This window comes from Arachis hypogaea, chromosome 7 (genome assembly GCF_003086295.3).
Source record: "Arachis hypogaea cultivar Tifrunner chromosome 7, arahy.Tifrunner.gnm2.J5K5, whole genome shotgun sequence".
NCBI classification, from domain to species: domain Eukaryota; kingdom Viridiplantae; phylum Streptophyta; class Magnoliopsida; order Fabales; family Fabaceae; genus Arachis; species Arachis hypogaea.
The window spans coordinates 12,244,763-12,270,262 of record NC_092042.1 but is presented as its reverse complement, the minus strand read 5'-3'; the positions used below and the strand labels follow the sequence as shown (position 1 = coordinate 12,270,262).

The 25,500-nt window shown below is 40.3% G+C and overlaps 1 protein-coding gene across 1 annotated transcript; it reads right to left on the bottom strand.

Moving 5' to 3' along the window:
* Nucleotides 1–10,948: 10,948 nt before the first annotated feature.
* Nucleotides 10,949–11,842, bottom strand: LOC112701141 (uncharacterized). Its single transcript, XM_025751938.1, has one exon. It carries the CDS (start codon nt 11,840–11,842, stop codon nt 10,949–10,951), a length of 894 nt encoding a protein of 297 aa, XP_025607723.1.
* Nucleotides 11,843–25,500: the final 13,658 nt, after the last annotated feature.

Sequence of the window (25,500 nt, the reverse complement as noted above, 5' to 3'; positions counted from 1 at the left end):
ATCGAAATATGAAGAGTAGGTATTTGCTGTTGCAGTTGACGAGCTTTGGGCATAATAGGGATTGATGGAATTGGAGTGGACTTGTCCACAACTAGTGCAAGATGTAGCAGCTTTTAAAATGTTGAGTTCTCATCGTTGAAAGGAAAGCTTCCCTCTAAAAATAGTACATTACGAGTTACAAATACTTTACTAGCACTAATGAGGCACTTGTACCCTTTATGCCTGGAACTATAGCCAATGAAGACGCAAGGAGCTGATCTGAAGTCCAACTTGTGACAATTATAGGGACTTAAGTCTGGAAAGCACAAACACCTGAAGACTTTTAGAATATCATACTTAGGCACCGAACCAAATACTTTTTGATAAGGTGAACAATTGTCAAGCGTAAGAGTAGGTAAAGTGTTGATTATAGTTACTGTAATCGAGAAGACCTCTCCCCAATACTTGATAGGCATGCTTGCAGCGGCTAATAACACTAACCCAGTTTCAACCACATGCCGATGCTTACGTTCGACATTGTCATTTTGCTGGTGTACATGTGGGCAAGAGAATCTGTGAATGGTGCCTCTTTCCTGCAGCATCTTAGACAATTGTAAATATTCAGCAGCATTATCACTTTAGAATATCTTTAATTTCTGATTAAATTGCAATTCAACCATATTGAGAAAATAATTAAAAATTGATTTGAGCTGGCTTCTAGCACGGATTAGATATAATCAGGTATACTTTGTGCAAGCATCAATAAAATTCACAAAATATTTATTTCCATTACTATCAGAAACAAGAGTTGGGTCCCAAATATCCGAATACACTAACTGTAAGGGTTTATCATACATTATAGTGGAAACTGAAAATAGAAGTTAGTGTGATTTTCTTATACAACATGCACTACACAAATCTGTCTTCACTAAACAAGAAATATTGCAGCTCCTAAGTACTTTTACCACTACACTATTATTTGCATGGCCCAGCCTTGCATGTCATAAAAAGAATTAGCCATTGCTCACTGCTGACATTAGAGCAGCAGGTGCATTATTTAAAGTGATGACATTAAGAAACTTATAGAGTTCTTTGTCCACCTTCCCTCTAAATAGCAACTCTTTTGTGCTTTCGGATTTTACATAGTAGACACTAGCATGAAATTCAAAATATACATCATTTTCACAACAAAAACGATGCACACTTAACAAATTCTTTATAATTTCAGATACATGCAGTAACTTGCTAAGCAGAAAAGATTTTGAGCTCAAATTATATTTTAAAATCAATTTTTCAACATGATGAATTTGCAAACTTAAACCATTGCCAAGCACTACTTGATTTGTCCCTCCATACTCCTCTTAGATTGTTCCATGAGGTTGTGACCATTGGATGTCATGTGATGAGTTGCTCCACTGTCTGGGTACCAGTTAGGGTCATCTATGGTGGCTAGTGTGGCAATGACATTGCTCAAATTGGCACTAGCTTCCTCCATTCGTCTGTCACCACTATTCTTGTAGTTTTCATCAAATTTTTGCCAGCAATTTAGTGCTGTATGACCATACTTTCGACATACTTGACACTGGACTCTCCCATAAGAATTGCCTCTGCCCGAGCTCTATCATAAAAGTCTCCTCGCCCACCACAAAACTGCTCTCTCTACTCACTATGTTAAAAACGTTGAAAATTATTTTCGTTTGCTCCACTAGCATAAAAGACTTTAGCTTTGTTGTCAAATCTACCTCCTCTGCTAGCATTAAACTGAGCTCTACCACCTCTACCCATGCATCCTCTCCTTTTTTGGTATCCACTTCTGAAGTTATCATAGATGTCTCTGAAGTTATCATGTGATTGAAAATTGTTGTTGAAGGTGCTTTCTCTTTGAGTATTGTATGGAGTGTGTTGAGCTAAGTTTGCTTGAACAAACTGCTCAGGTCTCAGAACCTTTCTAACATGCATTCATTTGCCATAAGTACTACTTCTAGCTCTCCAACAGTGATACTTTTGTGGCCAAGTTAGCAAAGAAGTAATTAGAGGAGTATATTCCTCAGTTAGGCCATGAAAAATGGCATTAACATGATCACTCTCTTGAACCAGTTCTCCAATGGAGGCTAATGCATCAATTGTACTCTTGACTGCAAGTACATAGCCACTAATAGACGAACCGATTTGGATGTTGCTTAGTCGATTCCTCAACTGCATTATCTTTGCTTTGATTTGAGAGGCAAAGTGATTTTTTAATCTCTTCCAAACTTCATGTGTATAGACACATCTTGTAGTGAATGGTTTTGACATTGATGCCAACAATAAGGATTTTAGTAACGCATCCTGTTTCTTCCACTGCTTATACTCTAGATTCACAGATCTAGCTGCTGCATCTAATGCTGTGAGGAACTTCTCTGAAATATCTTCTCCAGGGAGATGATTCAGTAGGTCATTTCATTCAATTGCTGACTCCGCTTGATCTTTTCATTGGAGGTAGTTCTCATCGTCGGGCTTCATTTAAATTGGAGTTGATGTGAATCCTGGAGCAAAACCTAGATCTGAAGCAGTTGCCATAAAAGCTGAAGAAGCAGTTGCCATGGAAGCTGAGGAACCCTAGTTTTAATACCATGTCATGAAACAATTCATGCAAAAATTTAAGTTGATAGGAGAAGGCAACATTAATGGTTATATCTCTAACACTCTCCCTCAAATAAGAGCCTTTTTGGGTTTGTTTGATTTTTACATAGGCTTTTTTTCCCCTTATTTGCCTTATACTATTTTTGCACTTTTGGAATTTACCAATAATTGAACTCTTGACTTTTCAGACACAGAGTTCTGATACCAAGAAGGTATTAGATCCAGGTGTAGAGAAAAGAGAATTCGAAGATAAAACTGAGATAGTAGAAAGAGAACTTATTTATAGAGTTTACTGTGTATGCATTTCTAACTGAACATTACAAAGACTAACACTATCCTAATATACCAACTTATTTATAGAGTTTTCTAAAACTACAAGTCACGTTTATCACACTTCATTAACAGAAGTCACACCTATCATACTTGTATAACAAAATCTAACTTCCTATAACTAACTCTACTAACTCATTTTTTTCTAGAGACTTCTCTACTGACTCAGTTCCTTTTAATTCACTTTTTAAGCTACACTTCTCTGTGACTCACCTCTTATATTTGAGAAAGTTTAGGGCCAGAAGATTTTGTAAATTTTAGCCATCAATTAATCATTAATGATGTTTTTAATGGTGTAAGATTGCATCCAATAGTGTAAAATCATTCAATTTCTTTTTAGTTAAATGGCCCTAACACTCCTCCTTATATTTATTCTACCATTACTAATAACTTGCCATGAATATAATTAGTTTTTTTATTATAAAAAGATGAGTTGTTATTTCTTTACAACTCTTTTTTATTAGCTTTTATATAATCTAAATAATTGTTATCACACTAAAAAGGTAAACAAAATTCATCCTTTTTTAGAAATAAAATTGATCTAACTTTAGATTATTCCAAGAGTAGTTCCGCAATGCTAGAATATCAAATAACTATATATTCTCACAAATAATAATATAGCAACTCATTTGGCTAAAAAAAATAATGATAATATATTACTCCAAACACTTGAGTTTGGCAAAATGGAAGTTTTTTGGGCCTTTTTCTAATTTATTTAAAAATTCGTTGTCAAAGAAATGTTTCGTCTAATAATATATCTACTTCTATTATATTATCATCTAATATATATATGTTCGGTTGTCGGTTACCGGACAGTTCGAGTAGGTGTTTGAGGTAGTGAGAACACTTCAATCGTGACCGTGCTGGGTTTGGATCTGCCGGGTAGTCGGGCTCTCGTTGCGGGAGGAGAGGGGGGTGCCACCTGCAAAGACACTCCGACGCTCTAGTCAGCTAGTGTGCAGGCGGAGAAATGGTTAGGTGGAAAAGTGTGACATACCTCGAGGGAAGGGCGAATCCTTCCCTATTTATACCGTGTCAGAGGTGGGCCCTGGGGGGACAGGCCCATTTTCCCCGAAGCTTCCTTGACTGTGTTGGTGGGATGATGAGGACGCGCGTCCTGGCACCGTGGCGAGCGCTGAGGGCTCGATTGCTCGGGTCGGGTTCTCTACGGGTCGGGCCGACCAGTTCGTGGTCTGGGCCGGACCGTAACAGTGCCCCCACGCGCCGACAATCAGCCGTATAGGCTGTTGGCTGCGAGTTCTTTTCGTCCTTGTCGTCGCTAGGTCGGTTGTTCGTGTGGGAGACGCGCTACCCGCATGCGTGCCCGTTCGCGATTCGGGGCGTTCATTTGTCGCCTCGTTTCTCGCGCGGGACATTAAATGCTCATAAAAAGATTGGAAAAACCCGGTGTGTAAAGACTATTTTGCCCCCAGGCCTTTTGCGCTTCCCTTAAAGCAGTTTTAAACAGTTTCACATTTTTCTCTTCCCTACTTGCTTCTTCTGATCATATTGCTTTTCCTTCTTCTTGCATTCCTCATCGTCCAGAAGTTCTTTCTATCGCTCCAGCGTGTTTCGTTCCTGCTCGAATTTTCCTGATAATCCAGGTAACCACTGTTTTCTTTCTGCCTCAATGGTTCTTTTGCATGTTCATTGTAGGCATTTTTCGTGCTTGTTTTTGCTTATTGTGTATAGACGCACTTTCTTTTCATCGATTATGGTGTGCCATGGGGGGGTTACTGTTATTGTTCTGGCCTTGGTTTTGTTCAATCCCCCTTTTAGCTATGGCGTGTGGGTTTTTGGGTTTTTCCTGGCTTCCGACCTCATGGACTAACCGCGTGGTGCCCCCACTGTAGGTATGCCTCGTGTCGTTAGCCGGGCTTCTAGTTCCGCCGTGGGTTACGACCCATATGCTTAGGTTGTTTCCGACCTCAGGCACTCCCCCAATCAGATGGGTGAGGAGGAGCTCACGGAATTTCGTCAGGCTGAGTACCTTTGTGGGGGTACCGACGAGGAGGCTAATTACGACGTTTATGTCCCTGCCCCTCACGAGCGGCTGTATGAGATTAATTTCAACGCCCCCCGGGTTGCCGATTGGATATGGTTTTACAAAGCCATGTTCACCCAGGTTGGGGTTCGCATCCCTTTTTCCCCCTTTCAAATGAGCCTCCTTAATCAGATATCGGTGGCGCCCTCTCAGTTGCATCCGAACAGTTGGGCTTCCATCCGCTGCTTCGAGATGGTATGTGAGTACCTAGAATTGCCGGTGTCTGTTGACGTTTTCCTCTACTTTTTTAATCTAACGAACCCTTCGAAGGAGGGGAAACACAAGAAAGGGTTCATGTCCTTCCGGTCTGCCCAAGGCCGAAGGATTTTTGGCTTGTTCGAGGACTCCTACCATGGGTTTAAGGACAAGTATTTTAAGGTTCGTCCAGTTAAAGGTCGTCACCCTTTTTGGTTGTCCTTAGAAAAGGACCGCCTCATCCCGACATATTGGAGCTTCGGGGCGGGGTCTAACCCTTTTATCAAGGTTACCTATAAGGGGATGTCAGCTGTGGATCGGCGGATAGCCGACATATTGTGGGCAGTTCTTGGGAGAAATAATGTGAATCCTCATCTCCTAATGGGTAACCGGGAGGCCGCCCGAGATTATATTCGTGAGTTTCTCTTGTCGTGTAGCCGTTCGTCTGACTGTTTACTCTTGCTTTCACTAACTTGTTCATTTTCCATTTTTGTTTGTAGTGGGACTTTCTGCCGAAGTAACCGGCATGGATAACTTGTTCCACACCTTCCTTCAAGAGGACGATGGTGGGGAGACTGGAGGACAGACGGCAGCGGTTTCTGCTGGCGGAGCGGCCCAGACGGCACCCCCTCCTCCCGATGATGTCGTGACCACGAATGTCGCCACTCTGACATCTGCGTCCCCAATTCCTCCGGAAGTGCCTATTCCTGGACACTCGTCTTCTTCACGTCGGGAGGAGGAGGAAGAGCTGTCTGTTATCCCTACTCCCAAAAGACAGAGATCGCAGTCTAGTCCCGAGGGGGTCCTGACTGTTATGGAAAGGAACTTTGATGCCGGGGCGTTCATAGATGCCCAGTTGCTTCCGGGCACAGAGGAGCATTTCCATGGCACTGACCTTTCAGGGCAGGCTCGGTGGATGTACCGCACCCTCCTTCGCGGCGCGGCCATAGCCCAAAAGGCTGAGTTTGAGCTTTGGGGTATGGCCTCGCTTCGTCGGAAGCTTGAGTCTGCAGCCGCTGCCAATAATAAGTACAAAACCCAAGTTGAAACGCTTCAAGGGCGGTTGGTCAAGGCGGAGAATAAACTCGAGGCCACCGAGAAAAAGACTGCTTCGGCAGAGGAGAAGTTAAAAACCGCCGACGCATCTGTATCTCGTCTGACGGAGCAAGAGATGACCTTGAAGAGCCAGCTGAGTGCCGCACAAGGTCGGGTGTCCGCTTTGGAGAGAGAGCGGGATGAAGCGGTTGCGACCGCTAAGGCTGCTCGGGATGAGGCTGAGATATTCAAGCAGAGGCATAAGGAGGTTAAAGAGCAGGGCAAGAATGCGATTTTCATGACTGAAGATGCCCTCAAAGCTCAAGTGAAGATTGTTGCTCCTGACTTCGATGTGTCGGCAATTGGCGTTTTCAAAACCATCAAGGATGGGAAGATTGTCGACATATCGAAGAAATGATATTTGTAATGCCGAATTCTTCTTTTTTGTTGAACCGTTGTATCGCAACTTTTGGTACCCGTAAATGGGTTTGTTGGATCGTTTGCATGCTTGTTTAATTGCTTGTTTTATTTGTCTGTTGGTTTACTTGCTTTTGCCGTCATGGCGTTTTTTCTTGTTATGGCCATTTATTATGCTTTTGGCCTGAAGGGCTCCCGGGGTGATCAGTCCCGGGGCCGTGTATCCTCATTTGCATAGTGGTCGTTTAAAAAGTTAAATACATTAAGAAAACATAGGCAAATATGGCATGTGACAATTGAACAGGTCTAATTAATGTAACAAGGACATTGAGGTGCTATTACAAAGTAAGTAGCTTAGGAATAAAACCTTCTTAAGTTATCTGCATTCCATGTCCTCGGGACTTCCTTACCGTTGAGTCTTTCTAGCTTGTACGCGCCTTTACCGATCACCTCTTTGACTCGGTATGGTCCTTCCCAATTTGCCGCTAGTTTGCCTTCTCCAGGGGTAACCGGCCGACGTCATTACGCCTCAAGACGAGGTCGTTTTCTTCGAACTTTCTTTTGAGTGCTTTGGCGTTGTATCGCAAGGCCATTCTTTGCTTTAGCACTGTCTCAGCCAGGTGGGACATTTCCCTGGCTTCATCTATCATGTCCTTCTCCACAGCTTCCTCTACTCCCTTCAAGAGTAGTCGCGGGCTCGGCTCCCCGATTTCTACGGGTATCACCGCGTCTAACCCATACGTTAATCGGAAGGGGGTCTCTTTAGTGGAGGATTGCTCGGTTGTACGGTAGGACCAGAGAACCGAGGCGAGCTCGTCGGCCCAAGCGCCCTTCTTATTGTCCAACCGCTTCTTGTGTCCTAGCAGGATGATCTTGTTTGCGGACTCGACCTGCCCGTTTGTTTGTGGGTGTTCCACCGAGGAGAACCTCTGTTTTATGCCCAGGCCGGTGAGGAATTCTGTGAATTTCTTATCGGTGAACTGTGTCCCGTTGTCCGAGATGACGGTTTCCGGGATACCGAATCGCGTTATGACCTGCCTCCACATAAATTTCCTGCAATTGGACGAGGATATGCTGGCCAGTGGTTCAGCCTCTATCCATTTTGTGTAGTAGTCAATAGCGACTATGAGATACTTGACTTGCCCGGGGCCGACGGGGAAAGGTCCCAAGAGGTCGACTCCCCATTGTGAGAATGGCCGGGAGGACGTTAGTAAGCTGAGCTCAGAGGCTGGTGCCCGGTGGAAGTTGGCGTTTTCTTGGCACTTGACACACTTCCTAACAAATTCCTTGGAGTCAGCCATCATCGTTGGCCAATAGTATCCAGCTCGGATTAATTTTCTTGCTAGGACTTTGCCTCCTATATGGTGACCGCAGCACCCCTCATGGATTTCGCTGAGGACGTAATCCGTCTGGTCGGGGTGCAGACACTTCAGCAGGGGATGGTTAAAACCTTTCCTGAACAACTGACCCTGGATGATGGCATATCTGGCTGCTTCCCTTCTCAGCTTCTTAGCATCCTTTTCGTTGCCAGGAAATTTTCCGTTTTCTAGGAAGTCGGTGATGGGGTCCATCCACGAGGGGTTTAGTTTCGAGAGGTGTAGGGTGATTGCTGGTTCCTTCATCATTCCTTGGATTAAAGATCGGTTGCCTTCTCCCGGTTTGGTGCTAGCTAATTTCGACAAGAGGTCCGCTCGTGTATTCCTCTCTCTCTCTCGGAACATGGTGGATCGTGACTTCTTCAAACTTTCGGCTCAAATCCTTTACTTTTTCCAAGTATTTTTGTAACAGCGAGTCCCTGGCTTGGTAGCTCCCGTTCACTTGGGAGGTGACGACTTGTAAATCGCTGCATATCTCCAGCCTTGTTGCCCCGACTTCTGCCGCTAGGGTTAGGCCTCCTATAAGGGCTTCATATTCCGCTTGGTTGTTTGAAATGGGAAATTCGAACTTAATCGACTGTTCGTACACGACCCCGACCGGGCTCTCTAGGATGATCCCGGCGCCCCCGGACGTTTGGTTAGAGGCCCCGTCCACATGGAGCCTCCACCGTGTGCCCGTTTCTTTGGCTGGTTCTCCCGTCACCTCTACTAGGAAGTCCGCCATCGCTTGCGCCTTGATTGCTTGTCGAGGCTCGTACCGTATGTCGTATTGGGAGAGTTCAATGGACCACGTCATCATCCTTCCAGCCAGATCCAGTTTCTGGAGTACTTGCCGGATTCCTTGGTCCGTCCTTACGACAATCTGGTGACTTTGGAAGTACTGTTTTAGTCTCCTCGAAGTGGTCAAGAGTGCCAGAGCTAGCTTTTCTAGCTTGACGTACCTTAGTTCTGCCCCTTGTAGCGCCCTGCTCACGAAATAGATTGGCTGTTGAGCTCTTCCTTCCTCTCGCACTAGAACCCCGGCCAGGGCTTCTCCTGTTATGGCGAGGTACAAGTATAGTGGCTCACCGTTCTTTGGCTTTCCGAGAACAGGGGGTGCGGCTAGAACTTCTTTGAAGTGTTTAAAGGCTTCTTCACATGCGGGCATCCATTCGAACGCTATTCCTTTCTTCATGAGGTTAAAGAAGGGCAGGGCCTTTGCTGCCGATGCTCCGAGAAACCTGGATAACGAGGACAGCCGTCCCGCCAACCTCTGGACGTCCTTGATGCAACCTGGGCTCTTCATCTGGAGTATCGCTTGGCATTTCTCCGGGTTGGCTTCTACCCCCCTCTGGGTTATCATGAATCCAAGGAATTTTCCAGCTTCCATGGTGAAGGCACACTTCATGGGATTGAGCCTCATGCCGTATCGTCGGAGAGACTCGAATACACTTCTCAAGTCATTCAGAAGGTCCCCGGGTTGCGCAGTTTTCGCGAGTATGTCATCTACATAAACTTCCACTGTTTTGCCTATGAGGTCGCCGAATATTTTGCTCATCAGCCTTTGGTATGTTGCTCCTGCATTTTTTAGGCCGAATGGCATTACCCTGTAGCAGAAGGTTCCTCCCGGCGTTATAAACGCTGTTTTAGCTTCGTCAGGCCGGTGCATCGGTATTTGGTTGTAGCCAGAGTAGGCATCCATGAAGCTCAGATACCGATAGCCCGCTGCCGCGTCGACGAGCGCATCTATGTTTGGATGGAGAAAGCAGTCTTTAGGGCATGCTTTGTTGAGGTCGGAGTAGTCCACGCACATTCTCCATTTACCGTTGTGCTTCTTAACTAGCACTACATTCGAGAGCCAGGTCGAATAGTCTAGTTCCCGTATGAAGCCGGCCTCAAGGAGGTTGGCCGTCTGCCTGGCTACCTCATCCGCCCTTTCACATGACATCTTTCTCCTCCTCTGAGCTACCGGATGGGCTTCTGCTTTGACGGCTAGGTGATGTGACATGACTTCGGGGTCTATGCCCAGCATGTCGGCCGGTGTCCAGGCGAACAAGTCGGCATTGGCCTTGATAATTTCTACCAGGGGTTCCTTCAGTTCTTGTGAAAGATTTCTATTGACAAAGGTGAACTTGTCTTCCGTGTCACCGATCCTGCACTTCTCCAAATCCCCCTCCGGTTCTGGTCTGGGTTTGTCGTCCACCCTGGCATCCAAGTCGGCCAGGAACACTCTTGATGCTTCTTTGGATTTCTTCCTTAAGGAGAGGCTGGCGTTGTCGCAAGCGACCGCCGTCTCTAGGTCTCCCCTTATGGACCCTACAGATCCGTCGTCGGCGACAAACTTCATGATTAGTAACTTTATGTTGATTATTGCCTCAATATCGTTAATCGTCTTTCTTCCCAAGATGATGTTGTAGGCCGTTGAATCTTGGAGAACCACGAATTCTGCCATTGCCGATCTTCGGCCGTGGGCCTGTCCCACGGAGATCGGCAGGGATATTATTCCATCTGGCTTGATGAAGTGGTCACCTAATCCGATGACCCCGTGTTGGTGAGTTGATAGGTCGGCATCCTTCAATCCCAGGGCGTCGAACACGTTGCGGAACATGATGTTGGAGTCTGCCCCCGTGTCAACGAGGATCCGCTTTACGAGCCCTATTCCTACCCTGGCTGTAATGACCATTGGTGGGTTTTCAGGGGCTTCGTCGAACCACTGATCTTCCGGGCCGAATGAGATAGACGGGGGCTTTTTGGAGTTTCGCATTGGCACGACGGAGACCGCCAGGATCTTGGCGTCTTTCTTGTGTGCCGACCTTGACCTTGGTGCTGCGTTCTTGGCAGTCACTACGTTTATCACGGTGAGCCCGTGGTCTTTTTCTTCTGGCTCTTGTCGTCGCTTTGTCGACCGGGCCTTCCCCTCTTTGTCCTGATCCCGAAGCCGCCTTCTCGGCTCCCTTATAAGATGGGAGAATTATGAAAGTTTACCGTCCCTGATGGCTTGTTCTAATGCATCCCTCAAGTCAAAACAGTCCTGTGTTTGGTGGCCATAGCCCTTGTGGTAGTCACAGTAGAGGCTCTTGTTTCCCCCCGTACGGTCCTTGAGTGGTCGAGGCTTCGACAAGATCCCTCTCTCGGCTATTTGTTGGTAAACTTCCACGATGGGGAGGGAGAGCGGGGTGTAGTTTGTGAACTTCCCGATTCGGGGAAATGGTCTGGGTGCTTTGCCCGGCCCTCCCTCTTTGGCCTGTTCTTTCTGCCTCTCCCCACTGCCCTGCTGCCTCGGTTGGTTGTAGCCGTAGTGCCGTTTGTTGGCGGCTATGACCTGACTGACTTCCTCATCATTTATATATTCCTTAGCCACCGTTTCGATTTCGTGCATCGTCCAGACCGGTTTCGTGGTTAGGTGTTTTCGGAAGTCTTTGTTGAGGAGGCCATTCGTCAGACAGAGGCTGGCCACGGAGTCGGTTAGGCCGTCAATTTTCAGGCATTCGTCGTTAAATCGGTCCAGGTATTTTCTGGTCGGCTCTCCTTGTCTCTGGGTTATCCCCAGAAGGTTGATTGGGTGCTTTGCCTTCGCTATTCGTGTTGTGAATTGGGCTAGGAAAGCACGGCTGATGTCCGAAAACCTATGGATGGACTCCTGCGGGAGGCCGTTAAACCATCTGATCGCGGGTCCTGCCAGAGTTACCGGGAAGGCTCGGCATCTCACCTCGTCCCCTACTCCCTCCAGATTCATCCTGGCTTCGAAGGCCGTTAGATGTTCCAGGGGGTCTTGAGTTCCATCGTACCTCATGTCCGTTGATTTGTCGAAGTGCTTCGGCAACCGGACTTCGAGGATAGATCGGTGGAACGGGGTGGCGCCCATTATCACGGGTTGCCGTGTCCTCTCGGACTTCTCTTCCCCATCTTCGCGACCTCGACCCGAGCGGCGCGTTTCCTTGCCCCAGAAGTAGATGATTGTGTCATTTCGTCTTCTCGGAATGGGTGATTCTTCACGAGTACTCTCCGCTTCCGTTCGGGATGCTGAGGCGCGTCGTAGGCGGCTTCGATGAGAATCCCTCTCTTGGCTTTCAGGGATGGGGAGTAGCTGGGATCGGTGGTCCGGCGGTCGTGCTCTTGGTCGGCCAGTTGCCGTTCCAGGTTCTGGACCCTGTGGCGTAGCTCCTGCATTATTATGGCGCTGTCGGTGCCTGTTCCCCCAAAAGGTCGAGTCCTTGTGCGTGGTTCGGTGCGTTGTCGGGGGGACCCTCGCCGTCCCCTTAGTGAGGCGACGGAGGCTGCCCCTTCTGCTCCGGCTCCTCGGCCTTGGTCTCCGGGACCCGGCACGACGTCCATTTAAGCGTTTCCCCACAGACGGCGCCAATGTTCGGTTGTCGGTTACCGGACAGTTCGAGTAGGTGTTTGAGGTGGTGAGAACACTTCAATCGTGACCGTGCTGGGTTTGGATCTGCCGGGTAGTCGGGCTCTCGTTGCGGGAGGAGAGGGGGGTGCCACCTGCAAAGACACTCCGACGCTCTAGTCAGCTAGTGTGCAGGCGGGGAAATGGTTAGGTGGAAAAGTGTGACATACCTCGAGGGAAGGGCGAATCCTTCCCTATTTATACCGTGTCAGAGGTGGGCCCTGGGGGGACAGGCCCATTTTCCCCGAAGCTTCCTTGACTGTGTTGGTGGGATGATGAGGACGCCCGTCCTGGCACCGTGGCGAGCGCTGAGGGCTCGATTGCTCGGGTCGGGTTCTCTACGGGTCGGGCCGACCCGTTAGTGGTCTGGGTCGGACCGTAACAATATATATATTTTTTACTATATATGGCCGGTCGGATATTGACCTACAAGAAGGCTAGATATTTGTTTTCTGTTCATTAATACACAACAAATACATTACGTATATATAAAAAATTAATTATTAAATTATAAATATAAATATTAAAATTTTTATAAATTTTTTTAATAAATATAGTTAATAAAATTTTTATTTGATTAAAATAAATTATAATATATATTTATATATAAATATATAATAATTATTTTTTTATGAATTGAGATATTATATGGTGCATTTGGCGTGCATTCAAATGCATTCAAATGCAACAACCATGGATGGCTGCATCCACAAGAGATTTGGATGGTCGGGTATTGACCAACACCTAGCTAATTAAATGTGTTTTTTATGTATTTGTTTTTAACCGTTACAATACTACCTACTACTATACCTACAATTGTTTAAAAAATCTTTAAAGGAATTGTTTTATTGGAATAAAAGAGATTTAAATATATAATAATTATTTAACATAACTACTCTCATAATTTTTACATAAAAATAATAATTAAAAATTATTAATTAAATAATTTGATATATTTAACTAAATTACTTAACATAATATATATTTATATATAAGCTATTATTTTCATATGAAATTATTTTTATGTAAACTACTACTTTAACATAATTATAATTTAAAGAAAATTTAGTTTTTTATGATATTTATTAATTTGATAAGTTAAGAATTAATCTATTATAAATTTAATTTTTATTTAAAAAATTATTATTTATCAATTAATTATTACATATATAAAAAATAATTTAAATTCTTAAAATTTGCTTAAAGATAACAAATAAAGTGACTACTGGATAACTCAAATTAGTTATACACTTATTACAAGTAATGCCTTGTGTACAAGAACTTGAGATGGTGTGAAGTATATGCACTTAGTTTGCATTTAAATATCGGTTATTGTATTTGTGTTATTTTAGCCATTGTTATTGATTTTTAAAGAGAAAACCTTTTTCGTGGAGTAAAAATTTTTTATTTATAGAATAATCACTTGGTCGTTAAACTGAAAAAAACTAAGAGATTTGAATTCTCTAAAATTTGAATTTTATTTTAGAGAGTAAAGTATGATCTTTTACTATTGATTTTATAAGTGGGACCAAAAATAAATATAAAAGAGAAACTATTTAAGGGTAGAAGATCACACTTTACTCTCTAAAATGAAATTTAAACTTTAGAGGATCTAAATCTAAAACTAAGTAACAGTTTCGATAAACAATTTAATTAAATTTTTTAAAAAAAATAATTTAAAATATAAAAAATTATATTAAAAATGTTACGGACTCAAATTTTGGTCTTAATGGTCCAACGACAATTTAACTCTCGAGCTTAATTCGTCTTCTTTCAGTCCAAGAATTTGAAACCTATCGAATAATCATAAAACACTAATCAATATTTAAATTTAAACATTTTTTTTTATCTTAGCAAGCCCAAGGATAAAATAAGACAGCAGGAAGCCACAACTTTCTCCAAATATGTTACATTCACAATCTTAAAATTTTACCTCTTATATTTATTCCGACTTAAATATTAGAATAATATTTTTATAGGTCATCTCTCATCATTCACTTGATTGAACTGGAGACTATAAAACTCACAATCCTGCCGGATTGTAAATTTTATCATTTAAAATAACTTACAAATAAAAAATATTTTATAAATAAGTTATTTTGTATTTGATTTTTTAATCATAAAAATATTTATTTTAAGAAAAATAAAAAAAATTATTATAAGAAAAGTATTTTTTTTAACTTTTCCATAAGTATTTTAAACGATTTTTTAAAAACTTATAAGTTAATTTTAAAAATTATATCTAATATTAATGTTGTAACTTTTCATAAGTAGTTAAAAATAAAAATAAAGTTACTTATACACATATCTAAACTTTAAATAAAGAAGGAAAAAAAATATATAAATAGAACAATAAAAATCGAAATAAATTTGCACCTAACTTGAACGTTAGAGTTTTTGTAGATACAACTTTCACTATGAAAATGATAAACTCAAGACATTAAAAGCTCCAAATAGGATAATAATAACAATCTCATATTTCTAACCGAGTTTTTCTATAAATTTTGTTCAGCTAAATGGTGTCGTCTCTTAGAATGCGTGGTTTGTCACAATCTTTTCATTTTGAGTTCTATCCAAGATTTAAAAATTATAATTTTCAAACATTTAAATTACTTAGTTTGGGTATAAAATTAATCTTTATTATTTTTTTTATTAAAAATTAAAAAAATTCATAAAAGAAAACAAACAAGATCAATTTCTCAAAATAATTTTAATTATATTAAAATTTATATCATATTATCATATCTCATTACAAATGAGTTACACAATACATGTTCATAAGATGAATAATATACTTAAATATATAAAAAATATTAAAAAGTATGGTTGAATCAACCTTAAAAAATTGCAATGCCTTTTTTTTTTTTTTGTCTTTGCTGCTATTGTGTATTTATTTTACTCTGGACAGATAAGTTTTTGTCTGCCATTGCCGAGGTTGTGGAATCATATAGGATTCAAGTATTTAGAAACTCGAGAACTACAATGATCGGCGCTACGATGGAAAAAAAAAAAAAACTCATGTACCTAATATAAATAAAGTAAAAAAGAACATTGATTATTCAAATAAAAATAAATCAAAGATACTTATGATTTCGTCATCATTAAAAAGACCTTGATAATTCATGGAATTTTTTTTAGAAAAAATAGATTTAAACAAAATTTAACACTTGATATTTCTAAAAGTGTGATGGCTTGTCTACGTTAATAATATGTTGACCGAAACTAATTGAACGACTCTTATTATTATTTATTTAATATTGCTTTCTAGAAGGTGTAAGGTGTAGAAAGGTTTTAAACCTATAATGTCACAATTAAAATATAAATTTAACTAACATATTGTTGAGATTAGAAATTCAATTAGAGTATATACCTATTTTTGTCCTCAAAGAATTTTAGATTGGATACTTTATTTTTCAATTAAAATTAATTATTCGATTGGTTCCTAACAATTAATTCCGTCAGTCACTTAGGTCCTTTACTCCGTTAACTTTAACGGAGGACAAAACAGTCCCTGACAATTCTAACAGGGGACAAAATGGTCCCTGACAACTCTAACAGGGGACAAAATGGTCTCTGACAACTCTAACAAGGGACAAATGATCCCTGACCCCTTTATTCGAAAACGACACTATTATTCCCCAATTTTTATCATATCTCGCATAATCCTAATATTCATACTCTCCTTCTTCACCTTCACAGTCTTCTTTTCCATCTTTTTCTTCCTCCTCTTTAACTCCAAGATTAAGCCATGGTGTAATTGTCACACGTGTCGCACCTACCTCAACATGTCATGGACCACACACTTCCTAAATCTTTTTGACTCGTACATCCATCCCCTCTACACTTCACCCACCAAAAGCATCCACTTTCACGTCTTCGATCACATCACCTCCAACCCCGACACGTCCACGACATCCTCAAGACCAAGTTCCACAACTACTCCAAGGGTACACCATTCTCCACTCTCCGACAAGCAATATAGATTGTTGGACATTAGGACATCATGAGAAGATTCTCCTTCGACATCATATACAAATTCTCATTTAAAATAGACACCGAATGATTCATTCCTTCTTTTCCAGAGTCCAAGTTGGCAGACAGCTTTGACCTCACATCCAAGCTATCAGTACAACGAACAATGTCGCCGTTGCCACTCATATGGAAACTGAAGCGATTACTGAACATTGGTTCAGAGAAGAAGTTGAAGGAAGAGATCGGAGTGGTGGACAATGTGGTCATGGTGATGATAGGGCAGAGGAAGAGGGAGATGGCAATGACGACGACGGGTCTTAACAAATCAGACTTGCTGTCAAGATTCATGGGATCCATCGAAGACGATAACTAGTTGAGAGACATAGACATTAATTTCCTGAATATGAATTGGTTGAGAACAAGTTGAGGATTTTTTTTCTTGTGAACATTAAATTTATAGAGTGTGCATTATGTAGTTTGAAGTTATAGTGTTAGACTGCTAGTGTTATGCGAGATATGATGGAAATCGGGAGAGAACAGTGTCGTTTCCGAACAGAGGAGATCAGGGACCATTTTGTCCCCTGTTAGAGTTGTCAGGGACTATTTTATCCTCCATTAAAGTTAACGGAGTAAAGGACCTAAGTGACTGACGGAATTAATTGTTAGGGACTAATCGAGTAATTAATTTTAGTTGGGGACTAAAGTGTCCAGTCTGAAATTCTTTGAGGACCAAAATGGGTATATACTCAATTAATTAATATAATTGATGATGACAAACATTTGATTATTGAACTAATTACCTAATTAGTTTTAATTATTTTGGTTAAGTGATGCAGGCCAAAAATAAGTGTTGTAGCAGCCCAATGTTAAACAAAAGAAATCTGCTGGTAAGCTCAATGGTAAGTGAAAATAAACCAAGCCCAAGTCATCCATCTCAAGCAAAATTCGTTAAGAAGTAAAGGCAAGGAACCAATGGGCTGAACTTGAGTAGAACCTAATCCAAGCCCGATTTGATTTCAGCAAATTCCTCCATTTTGCTTCCAAAGCAACGTTCTTTTTCTCTGTCTCAGTCAAATCAAAGAAGCAAGAGAAAGTGCTTAGTTCCTAAGCTAGTCACAGAAGAAGAAGGAAAGAGAAGGTTAAGCAAGGAAGATTAAGGTCAAATCAACCATTTCAAACCACATCAAGAAAATATCAGAAGCTAAAAGGTAACCCATTTCCTTATGCATGCTTCATATCTTCTTCTTTCCTCTTTCCAACTCTATGCTTAATCCGAAATGGGATACAAAGGAAAGTTAATTTCTGTTCCTCACTGCTGTGTATCTACGGTCACAAGTGATTCTTGGGGACCAAGTAGTTTCTCAATGGCTCAGATTTAGTTTACCATTGAAAGACTTTTATGGTTGTTGTTTTCTGGCTTTCGGTCAATAAGAGAATGTCAGAAGGAAAGTTTCTACTTTGAGGATTAATGAAAAAAAGTGAGTTTGTGGGTTGGTGAAGCACAGTGCTCAAGAAGTTGATCTAGGAAGAGTAACGAAGCAACATGCAAGGAGATAAAAGAAGTCTTGCTGTTCATTCAGAAGCCAAGGAGAGAAAACTAGAGCTTGGTGAGTGTTGTTCTGTGAAGAGTTCCCTGAAGAAGTTCCTCTACTTGGATAATGCTTTCTTTCAAAGAAGCATTCGGCCAATATTGAAGAACCAAATCAGAGACTTGCAAATCTGGTTATCACATAGCAAAGAGGCTGTTGATGAAGTCAATCTTCTTCATGTTTTACAGATTGTAATGTACTTTTCTATGTTTATCTTTCTGTAATTTCTTGAGTGAAAAGGCATATTGAGAGAGCTCAAGTAAAAGCCATGAGTGGAAAGAGGCTGAGTGATACACTTGAAAGAAAAGCCTAGAGTTATTTTCACATTTCTTTAGATAAGTTTGTGTCTTGTATCCAGTACCAGTGAGGTACCCCTTTCTTAGTTGGGTGAGCACTAAGAGTGAAGAGTTAGGTATTAGCATAACCGATGTCAAGTTAGGTTAGAACTTGAGTGTGAAAGGATTGTGTCAATCCTGTGTAATTGGTGTATGTAATACTTTTAACTATAGTAGAAATTCCTCCATTGTTGTGGAGGAGATTGGACGTAGGTTGCATAGCACAAGGCAATCAAACCAGATACATGCTGGTGTTAGCTTTTCTCTTCTCTGTTGTGTTCTGTTTTCTGATATTCATGAGACAAAAATAAATTATCTCATAAATTTTCTGCTGCTGAGTTCAAACAGAATCAGATATGAAAGATTGTTGTAAAAGGTCATTTTAGAAATTAAAAGGAAAGGCATAAATTCAACCCCCCTTCTCTAAACCTACCACAACCTTCAATTGGTATCAGGAGCTAGGGTCTCAAGAATCAAGCTTAACTGCTTGGAGCAAAGATCCAATGGCAAACAACTTGGACACAATTATAGTTGCCTACACCCTCACTGAAGGCTAGTCAAACAACCGGCCACCTTTCTTCAATGGGAAGAACTATGCCTACTGGAAAGAGAGGATGAGGATCTTCATCTAATCCATTGACTACAACATATGGAAAATTGTTGTGAACGGTCCCAAGATTCCAACAAAAAATAAGTGCTGATGGAGTGGTGACTCCAAAAGAAGAAGCTGAATGGAATGAGGACGACAAGAAGAAGATAGAGCTTAATGCTAAAGCCATCAACCTTCTTCACTGTGCTATTAGCTTTGAAGAGTACTGAAAGGTGTCTAGATGCAAGATAGCCAAAGAAATCTGGGAAAAACTCTAGGTTACACACGAAGGCACTAAACAGGTCAAAGAAACGAGGATTGATATGCTGCGAAAAGAGTACGAAATGTTTAACATGAAGGATGGAGAAAGCATTGATGAAGTGTTTGAGAGATTCTCAATCATAATCAACAACCTTGATGCTATAGGTACAAACTACACAGAACAAATCCTAGTGAGAAAATTCCTTAGAAGCCTCACAAAAGAATGAAAAACTACTGCCACTGTCCTAACCGAGAGTAACAACCTAATCCCTATAACCTATGATGAGTTGAGAGGAAAACTCCTTGCCTATGAAACCACACACAAAAACCTGGACTAAAAAAAAAAGGGAATAGCCCTCAAGTCAAAAATAGAACCAAAAGAGAGTGAGTCTAGTGATGGTATTTCAGATGATGAGCTTATGTTTTTTGCTAAGAGATTTAGAAGGATGATGAAGAGCAAGGGCAAATACAAGGGTTCAAGCTCAAAGGAACACAAGATGGACTTGAGCAAGGTGACGTGTCATCATTGCAAGGAGGTTAGACACTTCAAGCTAAACTGTCTAAAGCTCAAGAAAGAGGACAAAGGAAAGAAAGAAAAAAGGAGAGTGCTCATGGCAGCTTAGGAGGATCTCGAGAACGACTCCAATGAGGAAGAAGACTTTGAAGGTGAAAACAAAGACTGTTTTATGGCTGGAAACAATAATTTTGATGAGGTAAATTACTTTGATTTGTCTATAAATGATTTACATGCTATTATTGATGATCTCACTTTAAACACCTTAAAACTGCTTGACAAGTACAATGAGTGCAGATCTAAAAGAGATGTGTTAAGAGCTGAAAATAAATTTTTAAAAGAAAAAGGGAAGGAAACTGAATGTTCTTTGGATATTATTGAAGAAAACAAATTTCTAAAATCTAAACTTGAAAAATTAAAAGAAAAGCACATTGTGGATCCTTCTCATGAGTTAATTGCTGAAAATGAAAGATTAAATGATATGATTAAAAGATTGAATGGTGACTTAGCAAAATTTGCTCAAAGTTCTAGTAACTTGGACAAATTACTTGCAAGCCAAAGACCATTATTTAAAAAATCTGGCTTAGGTTATATAGCCAAGGAAAGTGCAGTCTTCAATGATTCCCCTATGAAATTTGTGGTTTCTTCATCAAATACTAAATCCACACCAAACAAATCTGGTATTGGATATATTCCAACATTTGAAGAAAAATTTGATCAAGTATACACAAGTGAAATTGAGCCTTCACCAAGAACCGAACCTAGTTCAAACAGGCCAGGTTTGGGGTACATTTCGAAAAATGAGGTTGCTTTCAAGAAACCACCATTTTACAACAAAACCTTATACTCGAAAAGTCCAAAAGTTAAAAAGAATTCTGGTGAAAATGCTTTTGCAAAGAGGAACAATTTTAATAAAAATCAATTTTTCAAAAGAAATGCACCTCTTCCAAAAACCAGAAAATTTAAACCCTTTAATCATTTCCAGCAAAATAACTCACCTCAATTTCAGCAATACACATCAGAAAATCATTGTGTAAATTGCAAGAAATTTGGTCACTCATATGCCCAATGTTTCATTAAAAAGAGAGTTGTGGGAAATAAAATTTACAATGTTGTTTGTGATTTTAATGCACTTGGGCAACTAAGATGGATTAACTTCAAAGGATCCAAATTAATTTGGATACCTAAGGTTACTTAAAGTTTCTCATGCAGATTTGCCTAACATCCAAGAACAAGAAAGATATGTGGTACTTGGATAGTGGATGCTCAAAGCACATGACTGGAAGGTCAACTTACTTCATCAAACTAAACAAGTATGACGGGCGTTTTATGACCTTTGGAGATGATGAAAAAGGTAAAATAATTGATATTGGAAAAGTAGGTAATGAACAATCTACTTTCATTGATGATGTATTTTTGGTATGTGGTTTAAAGCACAATCTTTTGAGTATAAGTCAGTTGTGTGACTTAGGATATTTGGTGACTTTCAAAAGGCTTGAATGCTGTGTTATAAATGAAAAGACAAATGAAGTGATTTTTGTTGCCAAGCATTGTAATAATGTGTATAGACTTACCCTTGATGAACTCAAGGATCAAAATGTAGCTTGTTTTCATTATAAAGAATCTGGAAAGTGGTTGTGGCACAAGAGATTGGGTCATGTAAGTATGTTTCAAATAAACAAACTTATGAAGAAAATATTAGTAAGAGGCCTTCCTTTGATAAAGTTTGACAAAGACATCACTTGTAATGCTTGCCAAGTGGGAAAACAAACAAAATGTTCATTTAAACCAAAGGAAGACATCTCTACTAAAAGGCCACTTGAGTTGCTACACATTGATTTATTTGGCCTAACAAGAACTCAAAGCCTAGGTGGTAAACATTATAGTTTAGTGATTGTTGATGACTACACTAGGTTTGGTTGGGTTCTATTTCTTGCACTTTAAAATGAAGCCTTTTCGGCCTTTGAACCTTTTTGCAAGAAAATTCAAAATGAAAAGGATTTGAAGATCTCTTCTATAAGAAGTGATCATGGAACTGAATTTGAAAATAATTTATTTGAATCCTTTTGTGAGGAATTTGGAATATCTCACAACTTCTCTTGTCCAAGGACACCACAACAAAATGGTGTTGTGGAAAGAAGAAATAGAAGTATTCAAGAAATGACAAGAGCTATACTTTGTGAGAGCAATGTTCCAAAATTCCTTTGGGCTGAAGCGGTTAACACGGCTTGCCACATTTTGAATAGACTATCATAAGGAAATTTTTGAAGAAAACCCCTTATGAACTTTGGAAAGGCTACCCACCAAACTTAGACTACTTACATATCTTTGGATGTAAATATTTTGTTCTAAATAACAAAGAAAATTTGGAAAAATTTGATCCAAAGGTATATGAGTGTTTATTTGTAGGATATTTCACAACTAGTAAAGCATATAGGGTTTATCATCCAGATGCTAGGATTATTGAGGAGTCCATATATGTTACATTTTATGATACTAACTTGGTGCAAAGTATTTTGGAAGACTATGATGCAGGGAATCAAGCTCAAAAAGACAATGAAACTGCACAAAATCATGAAAATAAAAATTTTGGACAAGCTGAACCAGAAATTGCATCTGCTGAAAATTCGAGAGACAATTCCATTTTGTCTCATGAATCTGAAGGAGATCCTAAAACCAGCAGTACCCAAAATCCCTTGGTGACTGATTCTGCCTCCAGGTCAACTAGACCTTGTGAATGGAGATTCTTGAAGAATTATCCTGAGGAATTTGTTATTGGAGACGTCTCTCATGGAGTTAGAACTCAGTCCTCAACTAGAAAGGCCAATGAAGAGACAAACATTGTTCTTCTCTCTCAAATGGAGCCTTAGAATGTCAAAGAAGTCCTTAATGACCCCTCTTGGGTTAAAGCAATGGAGGATGAGCTTTTTGAGTGAGAAGAACCAAGTGTGGACTTTGGTTCCAAGGCCAAGTGGAAAGAAAGTGACCGGCACCAAGTAGATTTTTCGAAACAAGCTAGGAGAGGATGGTAGCATTGCAAGAAGCAAAGCAAGGCTAGTGGCACAAGGATATAACCAAGAAGAAGGAATAGACTTTGATGAATCTTTTGCCCCTATTGCCCGAATGGAAGCCATAAGACTTCTCTTAGCTTATGCTGCGTTTTGTGGTTTTAAATTATATCAAATGGATGTGAAATATGCATTTTTGAATGGTGTGATAGATAGAGAAGTGTATGTGGAGTAGCCACCCAGTTTTGAAAATAAAGAGCATTCTAACCATGTTTTCAAATTATCAAAAGCTCTCTATGGTTTAAGACAAGCTCCTAGAGCTTGGTATGAGAGGCTAAGCTCTTTTCTTTTGAAAAATAGTTTTCAAAGAGGCACCACAGACACAACTCTATTCATCAAGAATTCTAATGATTCTTTCATTCTAGTCCAAATATATGTTGATGACATTATTTTTGGATCAGCCAATGAATTCCTTTGTTCTGAATTTGGAAAACTCATGACAAGTGAATTTGACATGAGTATGATGGATGAACTTAATTTTTTTCCTGGGCTGCAAATTAAACAAACTAAAAATGGTTTTTTTATTCATCAAGAGAAGTATGCCAAGGAACTAGTTAAGAAATTTGGTATGGAAAATGCCAAACTCATGGAAACTCCCATACACCCTAGTTCAAAATTAGATAAGGGAGAAACTGAGAAAGATGTGGATGAGACTAGGTATAGAGAAATGATTGGTTCTCTTATGTACTTAACTTCCTCTAGACCCGATATTGTGCAAAGTGTTGGATTGTGTTCAAGGTTCCAATCCAAACCAAAAGAGTCACATCTTTCTGCAGTTAAGAGGATCATTAGATATGTTCATGGCACATCCAATTTTCGTCTTTGGTATCCTAAGATTGATTATTTTTCTGCAGTTGGTTATTGTGATGTAGATTTTGTCGGTGATAGAGTTGATAGAAGGAGCACTTCAGGCTTATGTTGCTTCCTTGGATAGTCCTTAAATGTTTGGTCAAGCAAGAAGCAACCAACAGTGGCTTTATCCACTACAGAGGCTGAGTATATAGCTGCTCCTTCTTGTTGTTCTCAGCTTATGTGGTTAAAAACACAGCTTACCAATTATAAATTAAATGCTAAAAATATTCCTCTACTGTGTGATAATATGAGTGCCATTAATATTTTTAAAAATCCAGTTTTGCACTCTAGGACTAAATATATTGAAGTGAAATTTCACTCAATAAGAGAACATGTCCAAAAAGGGGATATTAGCATTCAATTTGTTAAATCGGAGGAGCAATTAGCAGATATTTTCACAAAACCATTTGCTGAGGATAGATTATATATGCTTAGGACTAGTCTAGGAATTTTAAGCCATGATTCTTTGTTCAAAAGTTACTGATTTATTTGTTAGAATTTTTGTCTCATAAATAGGGATGAGACAATTCTGGGAAAGTGAAGATTTGTTTCCTTCAATCAGCATGTTCTGGGCTTGTTGCAAGTGAAAGTTGATCTGGGCCAACGTAAAAAATCAGATCTAGAGTGGTCCAATGTGTTTCCTTAAATCCAACCATCTCTGGGCCCAATATGAATGTTACATGTTAATTTTTTTTGCTTGATATTTTTTTAAGTTTTCTTTGAAAAGGTTTTTCATTCTGGTTATTTTTTGGTCCACAAAGGTTTTTCAAAATTTGAAATTAATTTCCTGTTTTATTTTAAAATAAAATAAAATCTTTCTTTTATGAGGTCATGTCTTTTCAAGTCATATCAAAAGCTGATGCAGTTGCATGGTTTGTGAAAAACTTCTTTTGGGTACGGTTACCAACACTCCCTCTCTTCCCTCCATTAACTTCTCTTCAACTCCTCGGTTTCCTCCACTATCTTTACTGCGTCTCTTCCCTCAAAAGCCCGAAACTAACCAAATGAGGAAGAAAACCATTGCTAAAAGACCTCCTCGTGAAAAAGTTTACAAGCTTCCCACAAAAGCTTCAACTCGCTCTGAAGATCGAACCTTCACACCCTCACCTTCTCCTCCTACCTCTCCTCCAAGAACGGACCCCATGGCACGAACCAAGACAACACCCAGATATCCTGCCTCTGCCAAGCCGACGCCACCTCCAAAGGCTCCTCCATCAAAACCTGGTTCTTCAAAACCAAGCTCATCCAAAGACAAACGTCCAGTGGCTGAGGAACCAGTTCCCGAGCCAACTCATCCTAAATCTAGGTCAGTTCCTGTGCGTTCTCAAAGAGGTAAACCTCATCCTCCTCTCAAATCTGTTAGAGAACCAGATATTGACACATTTTCTCATAAATCCCACTTCATGACATCACACTTAAATATAATCCATATAGATTTAGGTCTGCCATGAACAATGATTTCTTTGAAGGAGTTGTTAAGTACCGTATCCTGTGTCCATCTTTTCTTACTGACTTACCAACTTTGAAAAAGAAACGCTTTCCTTTTGTTGAAAATCTGAAATTTTTGGATTGGAATCATCTCTTTAAAATAAAAAAGCCTGTTTATTCTCTATGGGTTCAAGAGTTTTATGCAAATCTGACATATCATGAAGGAACTGTTCACTCTTATGTTAAAGGTTGAGACATTGTCTTGAACAATGAAACAATCAATGATGCATTGAAGTATACTGGTGTTGGGCCTTGTGCTTACACTTCAGTTAAGTGGGATGAAGGTGTTGGTATTTCTTACAATGATGCATTGGCTCACATTTGTGAACATGTTTCTTTAATTAATGTCATCACACCCACTCACAAAGCCCTAGGATATGAACGTGCCCAGTTGTACCGAATTGTCAAAAACATCATACTTCCTCAAAGCGGTTCATATCAAAGGGTTTCTTACAT

What these genes read in the sequence shown, in the direction of transcription:
- LOC112701141 (XM_025751938.1), bottom strand. Translation starts at nt 11,842, where the DNA reads ATGGGCGCCACCCCGTTCCACCGATCTATCCTCGAAGTCCGGTTGCCG.